Source organism: Schistocerca cancellata, chromosome 4 (assembly GCF_023864275.1).
Source record: "Schistocerca cancellata isolate TAMUIC-IGC-003103 chromosome 4, iqSchCanc2.1, whole genome shotgun sequence".
Classification (NCBI taxonomy): Eukaryota; Metazoa; Arthropoda; class Insecta; order Orthoptera; family Acrididae; genus Schistocerca; species Schistocerca cancellata.
In genome coordinates this window covers 682,560,733-682,577,775 of record NC_064629.1, presented here as the reverse complement: position 1 = coordinate 682,577,775, position 17,043 = coordinate 682,560,733, and the positions used below count along the sequence as shown (strand labels likewise).

At 38.8% G+C, this 17,043-nt stretch overlaps 1 protein-coding gene across 2 annotated transcripts in view; it reads left to right on the top strand.

Moving 5' to 3' along the window:
* Positions 1-15,400, top strand: part of LOC126184991 (lysine-specific demethylase phf2-like) — a 173,843-nt gene extending 158,443 nt beyond the window's left edge. Inside the window, exons 15-17 of one of the 2 annotated variants that reach the window (XM_049927702.1) lie at positions 5,965-6,167; positions 13,286-13,409; positions 15,053-15,400. In XM_049927702.1, coding sequence (XP_049783659.1) covers positions 5,965-6,167; positions 13,286-13,409; positions 15,053-15,132 — 407 coding nt within the window. In that variant the 3' untranslated portion in view covers positions 15,133-15,400. Of the gene's footprint in view, positions 1-5,964; positions 6,180-13,285; positions 13,410-15,052 lie in introns of both variants that reach the window. The other variant, XM_049927701.1, reaches the window with a different exon arrangement.
* Positions 15,401-17,043: the final 1,643 nt, after the last annotated feature.

Below are 17,043 nucleotides of genomic sequence, written 5' to 3'. Positions count from 1 at the left end.
CACCTAGCTCCAGATCTTTACGCTACTGCCAAAACAAATTTCAATGCAGTGTTGAAGGAAGGCAATCATACGCTCCTCCAGTAGCCCTGGTCATTGTTTTTGTACTTGGTACCAATAGAAAGTGGCACATGGCACCCATGCGGAGATTTCCACATCCCATCACACTAGAACAATATCAGATCACTATCCTGTGCCAGTATTAAGAGACTACAATTACACATTACGTGGTGCAACTATATTTAGTGTGCTAGACTGTGCTAAGGTGTACACACAATTCCTGTGGCTGAAGAGGACATACCTAAGATGGCTATTAGTACACAGTTTGGCCTTTTTGAGAGACAGTTTATGACATTCAGTTTACGAAATTCTGCGTAGACTTAGCAGAGGTTTATAGATTCAGTGCTACAAGGTTTGTTATATTGCTTCATGTATCTTATCAAAATTCTTGTTCTTTCGGCCACAGCAAGGTTGTGTCAATTACTGCCAAGTATGGTTTTGGGCAACCAGAAATCACCGTTTTAGGCCAATCTGATCTCATCAGCAGGATTGTTATCACTTCAGAAAAAATAGAAGCAATATTGAAGATTCCATGGCTGGAAACACCAAAAGAATTATGCCGCTTTCTGGGAATCCTCAGTATTTGCCAGTGTCCTGTACCCTATTCACCAGAGGTTCAACAACCCCTAACTGCACCATTGTCTGGCCCTAAAGTTAAGGGGAAAATTCCAGTACTGTGGACAGATGCTATGAGCATTGCTTTTGAGATAGCCAAGCAAAGTATAGTGAGTGCAGCACTCCTTGCACATCCCACATTACAAGCACCTCTTGCACTGGTGGTGGATAAAAGTCAAACCACGATTGACACAGCATTACAACAACACAGAGATGATGTGTGGCAGCCACTCGCATTTTACTCGGAGAAGCTCTCTCTGTCACAACAAAAAAAGTGTGTATACTATCACAAACAACTTGTGCTTTACGAATCTATTAAATACTTTTGTATGTTATAAGAGGAGAGTGAGTTTGCAGTTTACACAGATTGCAAACCACTCATCTATGCCTTCATACAGAACAATGATAAATTCTCTTTTTTTTTTATCATTAGTCTATTGACTGGTTTGATGCGGCCCGCCACGAATTCCTTTCCTGTGCTAACCTCTTCATCTCAGAGTAGCACTTGCAATCTACGTCCTCAATTATTTGCTTGACATATTCCAATCTCTGTCTTCCTCTACAGTTTTTGCCCTCTACAGCTCCCTCTAGTACCATGGAAGTCATTCCCTCATGTCTTAGCAGATGTCCTATCATCCTGTCCCTTCTCCTTATCAGTGTTTTCCACATATTCCTTTCCTCTCCGATTCTGCATAGAACCTCCTCATTCCTTACCTTATCAGTCCACCTAATTTTCAACATTCGTCTATAGCACCACATCTCAAATGCTTCGATTCTCTTCTGTTCCGGTTTTCCCACAGTCCGTGTTTCACTACCATACAATGCTGTACTCCAGACGTACATCCTCAGAAATTTCTTCCTCAAATTAAGGCCGGTATTTGATATTAGTAGACTTCTCTTGGTCAGAAATGCCTTTTTTGCCATAGCGAGTCTGCTTTTGATGTCCTCCTTGCTCTGTCCGTCATTGGTTATTTTACTGCCTAGGTAGCAGAATTCCTTAACTCCATTGACTTTGTGACCATCAATCCTGATGTTAAGTGTCTCACTGTTCTCATTTCTATTACTTCTCATTACCTTCGTCTTTCTCCGATTTACTCTCAAACCATACTGTGTACTCATTAGACTGTTCATTCCGTTCAGCAGATCATTTAATTCTTCTTCACTTTCACTCAGGATAGCAATGTCATCAGCGAATCGTATCATTGATATCCTTTCACCTTGTATTTTAATTCCACTCCTGAACCTTTCTTTTATTTCCATCATTGCTTCCTCGATGTACAGATTGAAGAGTAGGGCTACAGCCTTGTCTTACAACCTTCTTAATATGAGCACTTCATTCTTGATCGTCCACTCTTATTATTCCCTCTTGGTTGTTGTACATATTGTATATGACCCATCTCTCCCTATAGTTTACACCTACTTTTTTCAGAATCTCGAACAGCTTGCACCATTTTATATTGTCGAACGCTTTTTCCAGGTCGACAAATCCTATGAAAGTGTCTTGATTTTTCTTTAGCCTTGCTTCCATTATTAGCCGTAACGTCAGAATTGCCTCTCTCGTCCCTTTACTTTTCCTAAAGCCAAACTGATCGTCACCTAGCGCATTCTCAATTTTCTTTTCCATTCTTCTGTATATTATTCTTGTAAGCAGCTTCGATGCATGAGCTGTTAAGCTGATTGTGCGATAGTTCTCGCACTTGTCAGCCCTTGCCGTCTTCGGAATTGTGTGGATGATGCATTTCCAAAAGTCAGATGGTATATCGCCAGACTCATATATTCCACACACCAATGTGAATAGTCGTTTTGTTGCCACTTCCCCCCAATGATTTTAGAAATTCTGATGGAATGTTATCATAATGATTTTAGAAATTCTGATGGAATGTTATCTATCCCTTCTGCCTTATTTGACCGTAAGTCCTCCAAAGCTCTTTTAAATTCCGATTCTAATACTGGATCCCCTCTCTCTTCTAAATCGACTCCTGTTTCTTCTTCTATCACATCAGACAAATCTTCACCCTCATAGAGGCTTTCAATGTATTCTTTCCATGACAGTACAATCAAGTGGAATTTATTGTTCATTTTTGCCCCGATGTATGCCGCATATCAAGAACTGACAACATAGTAGTTGACTGCCTATCCTGTGTAAACACTATAATGGATGCAGTGGACTTTACTCAGCTTTCCAAAGCACAAGAGGAGGACCAGGAGTTACAGGATCTGCTCAAACACACTTCCTCCAACCTTCGGCTGAAACTGATTGACGTTCCTGCCGTGAAGTTTCAAATGGCATATCTTGTTCATTTATATCTTCCTCAGTCCATAAACATGCTTCAAAGTGCCTGAAAATCTTATGTCATTCTGGTGTTACATCAATAGTGAAAATGACTGTTAAACATTCAATGTGGCCCAGTGTGCAGAAAGTTTTTAGAACCTGGACTCGTGCATGGGTTCAATGTCAGCAAAACAAAGTATTTTGCCATGTACTTGCATCTGTGTGATATTTCCCAGACACAGTTGCAAGATTTGCACACGTACAAATTGATGTTGTAGGACCATTAGTGCCCTCAAAAGGCCAATGAAATCTGTTAAAAGCAATCAACTGCTTTACGAACTGGTTGGAAGCCATACAACTAAAAAATATTTCAGTGAAATCATTAGCCACTGTCTTTAACCAGATTACAAGCTGTCACCCAGTAAGTAAATGGAATGATTGAATGCTGGCACTGGTCATTAAAAGCTGCATTAATGTGTCATAAGTCAAATTGGACAACAGCCTTACCATTGGTCTTGCTCAGTCTACATAATGCTTGCAAACTTGATGTGGAATCCTCAATGCCTGAGCTAATTTATGGAGAGGTACTACAGCTTCCTGGCAAATGGATTGATCCTTGCGCGGTCTCGATGCAGGGCACAAATCAAATCCAGCATCAAAGCATGGAACATCATAAATGTTTGTGCACCGCAAATTGCAGATTTGCACACATGTGATGTTACACAGGGATAGAACGAAACCGGCACTGACACCTCTATACACAGGCCCTCATCATGCCATTGGCAGACGTGAAGAAAAAAATAAGACATTTCAGTTAACAGCAAACCCAGTACTGTCTCCATCAACTGGGTAAGCCATCCTTTCTGTTGCCAGAATTGCAACAAAAAGCATGCACAACGCAACCAGCCACAATCTGCACCTCTAGTACAGCAACCTCCACTGGAAGCAGAAGATCAGCTACAGTGCCGAACGCATTCTAGACCATGCGCACACTTCCTGGTGCGATTCGTGGGGGACATTCTTCTCTCCCCGAGGGCTTGATGTAGCAACAGATGTCAATAACCTCCAATAACAAGTCAACAGCTGACTTATCGGGCTAAGCTGTCAAAAACGTTTGTGCGCTGGCTGTTTGTGCGCTGGCTACCAGTAGCGCTGTGATTAAATTTATCTTTGCTGCAGTGCGACACTCTGACACTTTTGTTCTGAAAAAACTTCTTGCAGCTACCGATCAAGCTTGACTGATATAACTACCTTGTGACAATCATTCTGTCTTGTTTCATTGTGTGTCTGCATTGTTCTGCGACAGTGACGTAAATAAAATGTTGTTAATGATACACCAGAATTAATATTTTGTATCTGTATCTGACTGAGTTATGAGCACTTCATATTCAGTTGGGAAGGCTATCAACTAATCTTGTGACATGCTTTTTGAAATCATGTCATATCTTAAACAAAAGATAGTGGCTCAAAAATATTCATTTATTTAATGTTTGGACATCTTTATAACACCATGCATGTAAAATCGTTTGGATATTAAGTAAATATCATTTTTGTGCTGTTGTGAAGTATTTAAGAAAACATTTCAAAAGAAATTCCACTTACTTGCAGATCATAATCTGCTTTTAGCCTAATTCAGACCATGGTTTTAACTGCCTGAAAAATGTCACACAGACTGCAGTGTTGTGTGACTTTTCTGAGGAACTGCAACTACCACTACAAACTTGAGTATAGATTAACAAGTCAACAAGCCCATGCTGAAGCACTATTGCCCCATCAAGATTACTGTTTAAAAATGGGAAGGGCATGTGATTACAGGATGACTCCAGCGTGTATATCAGTCCCTCAGGATTCCCCATCACATCACCTATAGTTGCACATGCAACAGCAGAAGACTCTGGACCGTATCTCTGATGATGCAACATGGCTTGTTACTGTGAATGGCGTGACCAGTCTTGGTATACACTTATCAAATAACTTCCCCCACAGCTACAGAGCTACTGAATATGTTCACTATTGTGGAGACTGCAAGAAACATTGTGTCTCACAATGGTCCTAAGTTCACTGGATCCATATTCACAACCTTTTACCAGAAAATGACTTAGAACACATTATCATCCCACCTTCTCAGTTACCTTGGAACAGAGAACCTGAAAGGTATGTCAGAACTTTAAAAAAGCAAAAGACTAGTCCTAGGCAACACCAACACTGAAGATGCTCTCACAACATTGCTAGGCATAGACAGATCCAATCTCTTCCACAGCCACTATCCACCAGAGCTGCTATGTGGCTTTCGGCACCAGATCTTGCTAGCAGAATAAGTGAAAATTAAAAGATAAGTGATTGTACATGTTCTTAACCAGTTGTGCTTTATATACAAATGAAAAAGTAGCTGTATCATGGGGATATAATCTCCATTTCAGAAAAAACTTATTATTATAATTTCTGTGTATTATGCAGCCTGATGTAAGCATTTGAATTTGAAGCTAGTTAGGCAGCTTGTGTTTCAGATTGATTGTTTTTTTTTTTTTTTTTCTTTTAAAGCAAAGTGGATTCAATTCCAAATCTTACAATCTCGAAATATCTCGGATGATGACTGGGAATCGAACTGGAGATCACCATGTCTGATGCCAATGACAATAGCCAGTAGACAATTGAGATGGTCTCTATTTTAGATGCTTACGAAATTACTGTAGTGTGAATGTTAAGTTTTTATGTGATGTCTAAGTAAGTCTGTACACTATTTATTGATGGGGATTTTGTGATGTTGAGTGGTCCTTTATAGAATTTGTTTACATTAAGTTTTGTTGTTTCAACCACATTTACATTAAGCTGTAAACATAGTTTCTTGTAGCTGACCCGTATATTAGTGATCATTGTAAAAAATAATTTTAATATGATGCTCCACTTGGTTTGGAGTTTTCTGTATTTGATTTTGTTTTGTATAAGTTCATTTTGAATGTTAGTCATTTTCTGTCTTTCAAGACCAATCGCTGTATTAAGACAAATTTTTTATTTTACAGTTTACCCAGCAATTGACACGTCTGATGACGAAGATAATACTTTCAAATCGAGAGGAAAACGAAACATGGATGAATCATGGTCTCCTAGGGCAAGATTAGGCCCATTGCTTCCAAAGACAGATAGGCCTTTGAGAGAAGGGACAAAGAAACAGTGTGTTGAAAAAGTTCTTGAGGCCGCAGCTGCCAAGCGGGCAGTTGTACCAGTGAGTGAAATTGTACGCTTGCAAGTATAATTCTGAAACTTGTACATCCCCTAGAATATTTTGTTTAAAATAAGACTATTATTATTATTATTATTTATTTGTTATTTATACTTGGTCCATGCTGTGAAAATTTTTTAGTGTTCCAACCACTTCTTATTCACTTTTTGATAACTTTCCTCAGTGCAAAATCTTAAATGAAAGTGTCAGATACATGGACAGGGGTTGGTCAAAGGGAAAAAAGAAAACCGAAACAAAATCTGCGCTTGCAGACAGTATGTAAAGTTAATGTTACTTAATGGGGGGAAAAAATCCCCCCCCCCCCCCCCCACACACACACACACAAACAAACTCTCTTCAGTTTCTAGTTGATGGTTAAGGTCTTCATTTCTCTGCTTCAGTTAATGTAGATGTAAAACAAGCAAACTGATGCAAAGAGTAGACCAAATGACAATCACAAGAGCAAGCAAATGATTATTTTTCAGTCTGTTAAGGATTTCGACAGAGATGACGAGCTTCGTGATGGATGCAATGGGACACGTGTGTGCTATTTGAGGGATGAATTCCAAGATGATATGGTCCTTATGTGTGATCCTGAGCAATACTGTATTTAAGGAAGAAATAAGGGGGTCATTCAGTTTCTGGTGTCTTTAAAAAGTGATCATTCTGAAACAGAATATCACATTGGACTGTAAGAATTGCCAGTGATATAAAAATTTTATGTCACAGGATTAGAATAACCCCTTGAAAGAAATTTATTCAGCCAGTTTTGATTCCTGTCAACATTGTCATACCACCACTATGATATTGGGATGTTCCTTTTTAGAATGAGTCTTTCCAAATTTTTCATGCTCTCCGTATGTGAACACATTGGTTCTCAGGAATGGGAATAAATTGTAACTCATCAGAGAAGGAAATTTCTCCACCGAAATGTCTCCATTTGGTGTATTACCCACATTCCCATCATTATTCAATGTTCCACTATGTGACATCTTTGGATACTGTGTGTTGAGCTGTTAATGGGGGACACACCACTGGCACATATGCAGAGATGCCAATGTCAGAGCTGGGTGTGGACAGTTTTCATTGATATAGTGTGTCCTGCAACTGTTTTCAGAATTTTTCTGCAGTGGAGCTTGTAATGAAATTTTGCTGCTCATCTTGTGGTTGCATTCTCAGTCATTGAGACATGAATGAACTCAAAGATTTTCTGTCTCTATGACATCTAGTTTCATTTGGCAAAGATAGCTTAAACACTTAGAGAGTAATAACTCTTAATAGTTGTTCATTAATGTACACCGTATGATCAAAAGTATCTGGACACCTATTAGTGAACATCAATATGGGGTACGTCCACCCTTCACCTTCAGCTTGAACTCATGATGGGGACACATTAAGTGAGGTGTCTGAATGTCTGGGGAGGAAAGGCAGCCTATTCTTCCACAAGAGCTGAAACCAGAGAAGGTAATGATGTTGGAAGCTCTGTGGTCTGGAGAAAAGTCAGTGTTATAACTAATTCCAAATGTCTTCAGTTGGAGTTAGGTCGGGATTCTGGACAGTCCAGTCCATTTCAAGAATGTTGTTGTTCATAATACATTGCCTCACAAATGGTGCTTTATGATAGGGTAAATTGTCAGTTTGTATTCCGTAAAAATGTTGGAACACTGACCCTATGACTTACCTTAGAAGATAGATTAAGGAAAGACAAACCTATGCTTCTAGCATTTGTGGACTTAGAGAAAGCTTTTGACAACATTGACTGGAATACTCTCTTTCAAATTCTGAGGGTGGCAAGGGTCAAATACAGGGAGTGAAAGGCTGTTTACAATTTGTACAGAAACCAGATGATAATTACAAGAGCCGGGGGCATGAAAGGGAAGCGGTGGTTGGGCAGGGAGTGAGACAGGGTTGTGGCCTACCCTGATGTTACCAAATCTGTATATTGAGCAAGCAGTAAAGGGAACAAAAGAGAAATTGTAAGTAGGAATTAAAATCTGTGGAGAAGAAATAAAAACTTTGAGGTTTGCCGATGACATTGTAATTTTGTCAGAGACAGCAAAGGACCTGGAAGAGCAGTTAAACGGAATGGATGGTGTCTTCACAGGAGGATATAAGATGAACATCAACAAAAGCAAAACAAGGATAATGGAATGTAATCGAATTAAATCAGGTGATGCAGAGGGAATTAAATTAGGAAATGAGACACTTAAAGTAGTAGATGAGTTTTGCTATTTGGGGAGCAAAATAACTGATGATGGCCAAAGTAGAGCACATATAAAATGTAGACTGACAATGGCAAGGAAAGTATTACTGAAGAAGAGAAATTTGTTAAGATTGGGTAAAGATTTAAGTATCAGGAAGTTTTTTTCTGAAAGTATTTTTATGGAGTGTAGCCATGTATGGAAATGAAACATGGACAGTAAATAGTATAGACGAGAAGAAAATAGAGACTTCTGAAATGTGGTGCTACAGGAGAATGCTGAAGATTAGATGGGTAGATCACATAACTAATGAGGAGGTCCTGAATAGAATTGGGGAGAATCGGAATTTGTGGCACAACCTGACTAAAAGAAGATATCGGTTGGTAGGACACATTGTGAGGGATTAAGGGATCACCAATTTAGTATTGGAGGGAAGCAAGGAGGGTAAAAATCATAGAGGGAGACAAAGAGCTGAATACACTAAGCAGATTCCGAAGGATGTAAGTTTCAGTAGTTACTCGGAGATGAAGCAGCTCACACAGGATAGAGTAGCGTGGAAAGCTGCATCAAACCAGTCTATGTACTGAAGACAACAACAACAAATTATCAGACTGATATACAGTCATCACCTCTGAGCTGTTACTCTAATATATGCAGTACATAATGCTGTAAAATGTGTTCACATCCTTAGCATTTTCTTAAGCGCAATAAGGAGACCATACCCTAACCACGAGAAACACCCCCATACCGTAACACTACCTCCTCTGTACTTCACTGTCGGCACTATACATGATGGCAGATAACGATCTCCAAGCATCTGCCAAACCCAAAGCCTTCCATCAGGTTACCCCAGGATATAGTGCGAATCATTGCTCCAAATCCCTTGTTTCCAGTCATTCACTGTCCAGTGACATTGCTCTTTACACCACCTGAAGCATCACTAAGCATTGATTACAGAAATGTGTGGCTTATTAGGTGCTGCTCAATCATTGTACCCCATTCTTTTCATCTCCCTGTGCACAGTCATTGTGCAAGCTGGATTGGTGGCAGCCCTTTGAAATTCACTGGTAATTATTTCTGCTGATTGCATGCAACTTTTATCAACCATCCTCCACAATGCCGGATGGTTCTTTCATGTTTCCATTTCAGACTCACAACACTAACAGTCAACTTGGTGGGCAGATTTAGAATGGTCGAAATATCCTCCATGTGTTTGTTATTCAGGTGGCATTCAATGACTAGTCCATGTTGGAAGTCACTGAGCTTTTCTCACTGATCCATTTTGCTGTTACTGCTTCTCTACTGACAACACAGTACTGTCCGCCTCCTTTTATGCTGGCGGGTCCACTTTTCATGGTATCTTTTTTTGTCATCAGTCTACTGACTGGTTTGATGCGGCCCGCCATGAATTCCTTTCCTGTGCTAACCTCTTCATCTCAGAGTAGCACTTGCAACCTACGTCCTCAATTATTTGCTTGACGTATTCCAATCTCTGTCTTCCTCTACAGTTTTTGCCCTCTACAGCTCCCTCTAGTACCATGGAAGTCATTCCCTCATGTCTTAGCAGATGTCCTATCATCCTGTCCCTTCTCCTTATCAGTGTTTTCCACATATTCCTTTCCTCTCCGATTCTGCGTAGAACCTCCTCATTCCTTACCCTATCAGTCCACCTAATTTTCAACATACGTCTATAGCACCACATCTCAAATGCTTCGATTCTCTTCTGTTCCGGTTTTCCCACAGTCCGTGTTTCACTACCATACAATGCTGTACTCCAGACGTACATCCTCAGAAATTTCTTCCTCAAATTAAGGCCGGTATTTGATATTAGTAGACTTCTCTTGGCCAGAAATGCCTTTTTTGCCATAGCAAGTCTGCTTTTGATGTCCTCCTTGCTCTGTCCGTCATTGGTTATTTTACTGCCTAGGTAGCAGAATTCCTTAAATTCATTGACTTCGTGACCATCAATCCTGATGTTAAGTTTCTCACTGTTCACATTTCTATTACTTCTCATTACCTTCGTCTTTCTCTGATTTACTCTCAAACCATACTGTGTACTCATTAGACTGTTCATTCCGTTCAGCAGATCATTTAATTCTTCTTCACTTTCACTCAGGATAGCAATGTCATCAGCGAATCGTATCATTGATATCCTTTCACCTTGTATTTTAATTCCACTCCTGAACCTTTCTTTTATTTCCATCATTGCTTCCTCGATGTACAGATTGAAGAGTAGGGGCGAAAGGATACAGCCTTGTCTTACACCCTTCTTAATACGAGCACTTCGTTGGTTGTTGTACATATTGTATACGACCCGTCTCTCCCTATAGCTTACCCCTACTTTTTTCAGAATCTCGAACAGCTTGCAGCATCTTATATTGTCGAACGCTTTTTCCAGGTCGACAAATCCTATGAAAGTGTCTTGATTTTTCTTTAGCCTTGCTTCCATTATTAGCCGTAACGTCAGAATTGCTTCTCTCATCCCTTTACTTTTCCTAAAGCCAAACTGATCGTCACCTAGCGCATTCTCAATTTTCTTTTCCATTCTTCTGTATATTATTCTTGTAAGCAGCTTCGATGCATGAGCTGTTAAGCTGATTGTGCGATAATTCTCGCACTTGTCAGCTGTTGCTGTCTTCGGAATTGTGTGGATGATGCTTTTCCGAAAGTCAGATGGTATATCGCCAGACTCATATATTCTACACACCAATGTGAATAGTCGTTTTGTTGCCACTTCCCCCAATGATTTTAGAAATTCTGATGGAATGTTATCTATCCCTTCTGCCTTATTTGACCGTAAGTCCTCCAAAGCTCTTTTAAATTCCGATTCTAATACTGGATCCCCTATCTCTTCTAAATCGACTCCTGTTTCTTCTTCTATCACATCAGACAAATCTTCACCCTCATAGGGGCTTTCAATGTATTCTTTCCACCTATCTGCTCTCTCCTCTGCATTAACAGTGGAATTCCCGTTGCACTCTTAATGTTACCACCATTGCTTTTAATGTCACCAAAGGTTGTTTTGACTTTCCTGTATGCTGAGTCTGTCCTTCCGACAATCATATCTTTTTCGATGTCTTCACATTTTTCCTGCAGCCATTTTGTCTTAGCTTCCCTGTACTTCCTATTTATTTCATTTCTCAGCGACTTGTATTTCTGTATTTCTGATTTTCCTGGAACATGTTTGTACTTCCTCCTTTCATCAATCAACTGAAGTATTTCTTCTGTTACCCATGGTTTCTTCGCAGCTACCTTCTTTGTACCTATGTTTTCCTTCCCAACTTCTGTGATGGCCCTTTTTAGAGATGTCCATTCCTCTTCAACTGTACTGCCTACTGCACTATTCCTTATTGCTGTATCTATAGCGTTAGAGAACTCGTCATTCCTTAGTACTTCCGTATCCCACTTCTTTGCGTATTGATTCTTCCTGACTAATGTCTTGAACTTCAGCCTACTCTTCATCACTACTATATTGTGATCTGAGTCTATATCTGCTCCTGGGTACGCCTTACAATCCTGTATCTGATTTCGGAATCTCTGTCTGACCATGATGTAATCTAATTGAAATCTTCCCGTATCTCCTGGCCTTTTCCAAGTATACCTCCTCCTCTTGTGATTCTTGAACAGGGTATTTGCTATTACTAGTTGAAACTTGTTACAGAACTCAATTAGTCTTTCTCCTCTTTCATTCCTTGTCCCAAGCCCATATTCTCCTGTAACCTTTTCTTCTACTCCTTCCCCTACAACTGCATTCCAGTCGCCCGTGACTATTAGATTTTCGCCCCCCTTTACATACTGCATTACCCTTTCAATATCCTCATACACTTTCTCTATCTGTTCATCTTCAGTTTGCGACGTCGGCATGTATACCTGAACTATCGTTGTCAGTGTTGGTCTGCTGTCGATTCTGATTAGAACAACCCGGTCACTGAACTGTTCACAGTAACACACCCTCTGCCCTACCTTCCTATTCATAACGAATCCTTCACCTGTTATACCATTTTCTGCTGCTGTTGATATTACCCGATACTCATCTGACCAGAAATCCTTGTCTTCCTTACACTTCACTTCACTGACCCCTACTATATCTAGATTGAGCCTTTGCATTTCCCTTTTCAGATTTTCTAGTTTCCCTACCATGTTCAAGCTTCTGACATTCCACGCCCCGACTCGTAGAACGTTATCCTTTCGTTGATTATTCAATCTTTTTCTCTTGGTAACCTCCCCCTTGGCAGTCCCCTCCCGGAGATCCGAATGGGGGACTATTCCGGAATCTTTTGCCAATGGAAAGATCATCATGACACTTCTTCAATTACAGGCCACATGTCCTGTGGATACACGTTACGTATCTTTAATGCACTGGTTTCCACTGCCTTCTGCATCCTCATGTCGTTGATCATTGCTGATTCTTCCGCCCTTAGGGGCAATTTCCCACCCATAGGACAAGAGAGTGCCCTGAACCTCTATCCGCTCCTCCGCCCTCTTTAACAAGGCCGTTGGCAGAATGAGGCTGACTTCTTATGCCGGCTGCCAATGCTGATTATTTATCAAAATTCAGGCAGTGGCGGGGATCGAACCCGGGGCCGAAGACGTTTTGATTATGAATCAAAGACGCTACCCCTAGACCATGGGTACCTCATCTCATGGTATCTAGTGGTCTATTATGCATTAGATAGAGGTGTTGGATACTTTTGATCACATAGTGTATTAAATCAGAGAATACTTCCTGCTGAACTTGTAGTATTTTCATTTTACTAGTGTAATTCGAAATTATTGAAGAGTGTGTTTCAAAAAAAAAAAAATAAATAAATAAATAAATAAATAAATAAATAAAATATAGAAATAATGAATATCACTAGACCTGTAAGCCTTTATTGTTAATATTGTAACTATTCTTAAGGGATGATTTCTGCTCCATAGCCTCCGAAGAGACCATACAATAAGAAAAAAGTGAAGTACAGTACTGCGTTAGCTCAGCAGCCAACAAGTACAGTGTCAGCATTGGGGATGTTCCCATCTGCAAGGAATGGTGATATTCAAAAATGTAGGTGTAATTTTTTCTTCTAAGAAACTGTTCATAACATTTATACTGTTGTGTTGGTATCATACTTCCATACCTGCCTTCCTATCGTCTTACCACAACTGTCTTTCACCACATCTGCCTCTGCCGCTCCCCCCTCCCCAGTGTTTATTCCTGAGCCAGTGTTTCTCCATCCCCTGTCATCCCATCCTCTGATCGTCTGTCCCCCACTACCACCACCAATACTGCATTTGTTCCCCACTCTTCATAACTCAGAGATAGAAACGAGAGAGAGAGAGAGAGAGAGAGAGAGAGAGAGAGAGAGAGAGAGTCTCATTCCACATACTTTACATAGAAAAAAACTGGTCTGTGTGGAATATATAGGCCTTGGGGAAATACTTTGTAATATACTAGTGGTGACTTTCCTGTGAGGAATATTTCAAAATCTGTTTTTTGTTTCTTTTGTTTTTCACTTATTTTGTCCTACATAGTTTTTTTGTACAAACAACATTTTGCTGATTTGTATCTTCGACAACAAGGTCATTAGAGTTTTAATGAACCTATGACTTTGATATTGTACTTTTCCCCTTGAGTTAAGTTAGGTGGTTGTTTTTAAAAATATGTGATTAAAATTTTTATCAAAACAGTTACTTGTCATTTTTTATGAAAATATGACACATACAATTGTGTGTGATGAGATATTGAAATTAATTTTCATAAAAATTCTCTAGGATTTTCTCACATTATTAGTGAGTGACACATTCTACATGCAATACATTTCAACAACATTTTTAGCACAGTGGATGTCAATGTGTTTCAGTTTATTGTCCACTACTGAATGCTGCATGGCTGTCTTTCATGAGAACTAGAGGTCTGTCTGAGCACAACTGCAATATTGTGTAGTTTGAAACTTTTTTTTGGTTAAAACAAAGCAAAAATGGTAATTGTATTTAGTTTCTTAAGCATTCTAATGTGGAAGGAAAACAATAATGTGTAAAGAGAAACATTGTATAAATATATTTTCAATTTAATTTGTGAGTAAATGAAATCCTTCGATAGCATTGTTACAGAAAAGAGTCAATCCCTTCACTTCTTTGTAAAAACAAAACAGAGGGAGGTAGTGGTTAAGGCTCACATTCAAGAAAATCTGGTCCTGAAGATTTAGCTTTTCTGTTGTTTCACAAAATGAGCTAAGGTGAATGCCAGGACACTGTAATTTCTTCCATCATCGATGCCCTACCTGAAATTGCACACATCTCTAATGACTGTGTTGCAGACATTAAAATCAGATCCTCTTTTCTCTCTTTTATAGAAACAAGACAAAGGCCATTAAAGCATATGAGTAGATTTCTAATGCCCATAAAGTAGTAATATGTTGAAATTAATGATCCTTAAATTGCCTATACTTGACTGAACTTCAGAAAAGATACAGACAGTCCACAGTGAAATATGAACAACTGCCTAAAATATTTCATGTATTTTAAACATTTTATTTGTCTGATACTAGTAAAGAAAGAACTTTGTTCTCACTTTATTGGAACAAAAGTACTTAATCCATGATTACATTGGAATCTTTTATGATAGAGAAACATTTCCTTAATTTATCAGAATATGTACTATCCAATGACATCCGCCAGTGGCATTATGTATTTTCTTTCTTGTTTTAGATCGAAAGCCGAAAAAAGGAATGGCAACAGTAAAGCAACGCCTTGGAAAAATTTTAAAAATACATAGATTAAAATTTTGATGATAAGTTCCTTCAGTGATTGCATGTGTGTGTGGCAAGGAGCTTACAAACTCACTCAAGGTTCAAATGGTCATCTGTTCTCTTGTGCGACTGGATGCGTGCAGAAAGTTAGAAAATACTTTATTATGGTTTATTACTGTGACTTCAAAAATCAGTGTTCACCATACACCAAAATATGTTTGGTTGGGTGATGAATGAGAGTGATAGTTATTATTTATACTTTATAATTTAACTGACTGTACACTTTCTTTCATTCTTTCGCGCCCCCCCCCCCCCCACCAACACACACACACACACACACACACACACACACACACACACACAACGTCTTTTTTTTTTCTTCCAAGCATCATGTATGTGTGTGTGTGTGTGTGTCTATATATATATATATATATATATATATATATATATATATATATATATATATATATATATATACGGTGTCCTATCATGTTCTGACTTTTTATTTATTTACTTTGTATAAAATTATGTGTACTATGTTACTACATCTGTTGTCCTGTTTTATATATGTTTTTGTCTATGATTCTCACATGGCTATGGAATGGCTTGGCAACTGTCAAATTTTATGCTAGCCCTCCAGTTGCTTGAAATGATTAATAAACCATTTCTGAGTGGCTTCAATTTGAACACAAATAACCTTCAGATGGATTGACTTTGTACATACCTTAAAATGCATTTATAATCAATATTAGCAGTATGAGAATGTACAGATCAAAAAGCAACAGCTTTTAAACAATATATTGAGTGAGGGGGTGCAGTGGGTAGCACATTGGACAGTTCAGATCCACATCTGGCCATCCAGATTTTGGTTTTGGTCAATTACCAAAATTGCTCCTGGCAAGCGACAGTTGTCTTGATAGGAAATGGCCGATTTCCTTCCCCATCCTTGATGCATTTCGAGCTTGTGCTCCGTCTCTAATGACTGTTAAATCCAAATATTTTCCCTTTGTTCCTTCTGTACTTAAAAAAACATGACTACATTCCTAACCATAAAATTAGTGCCTAACATAAAGATATGTTACACACATACAGCACTGTGATTGTAAGCATAACTGATTATGGTGTGGACAGCAACTGCTTATATGGTCCAGAGTCTGTGACTGTGCCAGACATTAGAGGGTTGCAAATGAGTGATCACTTCTACATGTGTCATCAGAAAGCATGATAATGTAAAAATATGAAATTGAGATGAAAGCAGTAGTTACAGATGCTATGTATCAGATGACTTGCATTCCATACTAATACAGTGGTTTCATGGAGCATATAATAGCAAATAGGTGTTTCTGACTAGAAGACATTATTTGATAAAAGTTAAACATGGGAAAGAAAGACTAAAGTGCTTGTAGGAGAAAGTCATTTGATACTTGTGTTTCCTTCATGAGACACTCACAAATTACCCTATTTTGGCTCTCTTCTGTCTTCCTCATTTTTAAGACACCAAACCATATAAACAGTTACTGCTTGTGTCACAATTACATATGTTTCTCCTGCTGTAATGTATGTGTGTATTTTAGCAGTATGTTTGGCTGTACTGCATCCCTTTGAGATTGTTTGTTACAATCTGTTGCTTTTTTAGTCTATATACTCTTGTAGTGTTTTAATTAAAACAAATTATGAGTGATCAATAAATCATTTCAAGTAACTTGAGCTGTTCTATCAGTACCACATTGTGTCATATCATTTCAATTTTTTGTGAGCATAGCTTTGTATCGCACTTTTATTTCTTTTTACTTCCTCAAAACTTCTTTCTCCAAGTTCTTGTGCTTTAAACAGTTGCATTACTATGTAAATTCAAATGTTTACTTCATAATGGGCTTGTAATGTGTAATCATACAGCATTTGAACTGAAAACAGAGCTTGAAATTTCAGTTCCATATGTAGTTTTAATGC